The 4,298-nt window shown below is 53.2% G+C and overlaps 1 protein-coding gene across 2 annotated transcripts in view; it reads right to left on the bottom strand.

Annotated features, from left to right (window-relative positions):
- The window catches only part of ASB1 (ankyrin repeat and SOCS box containing 1), a 17,831-nt gene extending 14,832 nt beyond the window's left edge, over positions 1-2,999 (bottom strand). Inside the window, exon 1 of one of the 2 annotated variants that reach the window (XM_012810397.2) lies at positions 2,930-2,999. In XM_012810397.2, the coding sequence (XP_012665851.2) occupies positions 2,930-2,978 (49 nt within the window). In that variant the 5' untranslated portion in view covers positions 2,979-2,999. The remainder of the gene's footprint in view (positions 1-2,929) is intronic. The other variant, XM_023518265.1, reaches the window with a different exon arrangement.
- Between the last annotated feature and the right edge of the window lie 1,299 nt (positions 3,000-4,298).

The raw sequence follows: 4,298 nt of genomic DNA, 5'->3' as shown, positions 1-4,298 counted from the left end.
CCATAGCACTCTACCCAGGGTAACAGCTTGAGACTCTGTCTCAAAAAAAAAAAAAAAAGAAAGACAGAACCTGGCACAGCCAGCTCTACCTTTAGTCACCACCACCCTGATCAGGCGCAGCCATCAATATGGGGGTAAGACCCTCCACCTGCCAAAAGCTTACAACTTACTGAAGGCTCAGATAATCATAAGCACTGTCTAGCAATATCATTTTTAAATTGAGGTATATGGCTCAGCACCTGTGGCTCAAGTGGCTAAGGTGCCAGCCACATACACCTAAGGTGGCGGGTTCGAATCCAGCCCAGGCCCGCGAAACAACAATGATGGCTGCAACCAAAAAGAAATAGCCAGGCGTTGTGGCAGGCACCTGTGGTCCCAGCTACTTGGGAGGCAGAGGCAAGAGACTTGCTTGAGCCCAGGAGTTAGAGGTTGCTGTGAGCTGTGATGCCACGGCACCCTACCCAGGGCAACAGCTTGAGGCTCTGTCTCAAAAATAAATAAATAAATTGAAGTATATACATTTTTAAGACACATTATTATCACACACTTAATGGACTACAGCATAGTGGAAATATAACTTTTATGTGCACTGGGAAACCAAACAATTCGTGTCACTCACTTTATTGCAATATTCGCTTTACTGCAGGGTGTGGAACAAGGTCTGTCTGTCTGTGATAAATGGGGATTGAGATCAGTGAAGATGGAAAAAATAATTCAACAAATGGCATTTATAGAATTACTGCCTTACTTGGAAATACCTGAGTTCTCTACCTCACACCATAACCTGAAATAAAGCTCCAATAGATTAAAAATTTTATAAAAATTACATAGATAGTTGTGTAAGTAAAGAACATAAACTCAGGCTGCTTGGATTCAAGTCCCTGCCTTGCTATGCTATCCTAGTGTGTGAGCAAGCACACAGTTATAAAGCACACCCCTCCATGAGCAGGATCTTTCCAGATGCTGAAGCTGCTTTTTACATTCAGATCAAATATCTTTTGAGTTCCTCCTATACAGAAAACTAGGCTATAGGTACAGTGGGAGTGATGTCCTTGCCCTCTAGGATTTGACAGTTATTGGTAGAGGTCAGACACAAAGGCCACAGGCTGGGGGCTGGACACAAGGGTTCCTCAAGCTGATCTCATACCCAGACCAGTAGCAGACCAACAGACAGATACACAGCCTGGAAACAGCCCTTCAAGCCACCACCCCGGACCTCCAGTCACTATTCTACACTGTAATTACCCCAGAGTTGCAATTATAATAGGGTGAAAAAGTTCAAAGCAACGGGCAGCGCCGGTGGCTCAGTGAGTAGGGCACTGGCCCCATATACTGAGGATGGCGGGTTCAAACCTGGCCCCAGCCAAACTGCAACTGTGGCTGGTGCCTGTAGTCCCAGCTACTTGGGAGGCTGAGGCAAGAGAATCGCATAAGCCCAGGAGTTGGAGGTTGCTGTGAGCTGTGACGCCACAGCACTCTACTGAGGGCAATAAAGTGAGACTCTGTCTCTACAAAAAAAAAAAATTTCAAAGCAGGAATGGGACAGCTTGAGGTGTAGGGGAATGACTGACAGGTGAGTGGGAGCAGTGGGACTTCTGCTGAGTCCTCCTCCACTCCCAACACCCACACGCTGTGTTCTACACAACCCACACCTGAGCCAGATCAACAGAGCTGCAGAATCTTCCCCAACTCCAGATTCAAAGGCAACTTCAAGTTTTGTGTTTTGCTAATAGCTACTCCAATGACAACACAATTACTCCACTGATAGAACTTAAGCCTTAACTGAAAATCTTTGTTGCCCCTCCCTCTAGACCTGATCCTGAGTAACAAAGCAGCAGCCAGGGACATAGTTATAGAAAGGAGCCCTGTCCGGAGGGTAAAGCCAGAGTTTCTCACACAGGACTCATCTCTGTACCAGGGGGTCTACCAGTCCCCTTCCAACTAAGAACCTCTCATTCTACCTCTCATCCTCTGGTGACATGGCATCCCACATTCTAAGGCCCTGGCTGTCCCTGAAGTCAGAGTCAACGCTAACCAAAACCCAATCTGGCATACGCTTTGTCTGATTTGTTCTGGTCACTGTGGTATCCTCAGCAGGGTCCAGCCAAAAGTGAGTGAGTCCTCAAACTGCTGAGTGGACAGATGGAGGGAAGGCGGGATGCATGGATGACAACCCTACTTGCACGGGCCTTCAAGTCAAATCTTTTGAGATTTGTTGCACATTTAAGAGAGTAATAAGAAGGAATAATAGAATTTTTGAAGAGTACTCTCTCCAAAGATACAGATGAGCATGTAAAGTCCAGAGCACATGAAGGTTTTGACAAACCTAAGAAGCTCAAAAATCGGGCAAGGAGGGAATCCCACCACGGGGACCTCTCCTGACTGCTTCCCCTGCCAATTCACATTTGCACGGCAGGAATATTTCCCGGTGGAGACCCTAAGTGATATGACTTTGGGCGGTGGGTGTGAGCCTTGCGAGCTGCTTCTGCTGGTGGGCCACAGGCCCCTGTGCAAGCTGTGTCAGTGACAGCGTCATCGCTGTTCCCTAGTCTGACAGGGATGAGGGGTCTCCCACTGTCCCACCCTAGACATGCAGAAGGTGGCGGGACCTCCGGGGGGCTGTCCTGATAGGTGCGCTCAGAACGGGAAGATGACCGGCACCCTACGTTTACAGCGGGAGTCATATCCAATTCGCACCAGGCACCGGGAAGGCAGCTACAACACAAGTGCACAGGGAGGAAAACCTAGTGCGAGGGGTGTGCAGGCGAGGCCGAGCGGTGCAGACCCGACCCCCGGCGACCGGGAGCGGCCCCTGCCTGCCTCGCGGGCCTGGACATCCCAGGACAAGGACGCGGAGCCTCCGCAGGCCCCCGGGCCAGCCCCAGCTGTCCCCACACGCCCCGCGGCCCAGCGGCCGCGCGCACGTTACCTGCGGACCCCAGACCGGCCCGCCCGTCAGGGCCGCCGCCCTCCGCCATGGGTGCTCCGGCCCTCGGCCAGCCGCAGCCCGCCTCCCACCACTTCTGGCGCCGCGGGCAGGGGGACGCGTCAGAAGCGGGCTTCCGGTGCCGCGCGCGGAGCGCCGGGTCTTCGCTTCCGGCCTCGCCGCCCCGCGGGAGGGCGCGCTAGCGCCTGCGTAGGGCGCCGGCTCTGGGCCGCCTGCTGCCTGAGGCACCCGCCGCGCTGGGGTTTGTATAAGGCGCACCCGGACTCGCGCTTAACTGGGCGGAACCTAACTGCGCGATTCGGGAGTTCTGATTGGTTGGGCCTGTCCCCGCCCCCGATAAGGGGGCGTGGTTACCCCGGCGGGTGGGCGGGGCCACGTGTGGTGCGGAGTAGGGTTGGAATCCCACCCTGGTGTACCGCTGTACCCTTCCTGCTTGGGTCCATGAACCCCCGGAGGGTGGATGCGAAGGTGTGGCTGTTGCATCTGTTCCTTGCGATTGTACCCGTTGCCCACGGCAGGGGCTCTGAGGTCGCAGCAACCTGTGGTGGTGGATGAATGCTCCCCAGAATTCCTTCCGTGAAGCCGGAGATCACGTTGGTATCTGATTACAGCCCAGTGCCTGCCTCACTGTGTTGAACAAATAAACAAAGGAGTAACTTTCCTTGCACACTCCCAATTTCAAATATGGCACCGCTGTCAAATCATGTATTGATCTTGGTTGCTAAGCATGGATTCCCTTGGCAACTTCCATTCTTCCCACCACGGAGTGAAGAACCCCCTCGGAAGAACCTCCCACGGATTTGGAGATAGAGAAGTACAAGATGCAGCAGGCAGAGGATTGACCAGACGGGAGGCCCAAGCCCCCCGACAACTGGGTATTACTTACTGTCCTTGTGTTGTAACACACCAGACTGGAGTAAGGGAAAGCCATGCACGTGGGAACCAATAATTCACAGGAGCCACCCCTCAATGTCCTTGCAGAGGCTGGCCTCCATAGGGCCCAGAGACATTGGGTAGGACCACTTGGGTGCAGACCTAGCAGGCCCTGATGGGTGTTTTTTTTGGGGGGGGAGGGAACGGGGAGCAGGGTGTTACCTGCACTGGTGCTTGGGCTTGATAACAGCAGACAGCACCACTGGTACAAGGGAGTGGTGACACCAATGACGCTGCCTAGCAGGAGGCCAGGCTGTGCCCAGCCCACTGGCTGTTGGCTGCACAGTGGGAACTCCTGGAACTTCAAGCCACTGAAGCCTGAAAACTACCTAGTGTCTGTGGACGGATCAACAAACAAAATGCAGTACATCCACCCAATGGAATAGCATACAGTCTTAGAAAGGAAGGAAATGCTGAC

This window comes from Otolemur garnettii, unplaced genomic scaffold, assembly GCF_000181295.1.
Source record: "Otolemur garnettii isolate 467f Iridium unplaced genomic scaffold, OtoGar3 scaffold00133, whole genome shotgun sequence".
NCBI classification, from domain to species: domain Eukaryota; kingdom Metazoa; phylum Chordata; class Mammalia; order Primates; family Galagidae; genus Otolemur; species Otolemur garnettii.
This window is presented reverse-complemented; position numbering and strand designations above follow the sequence as displayed.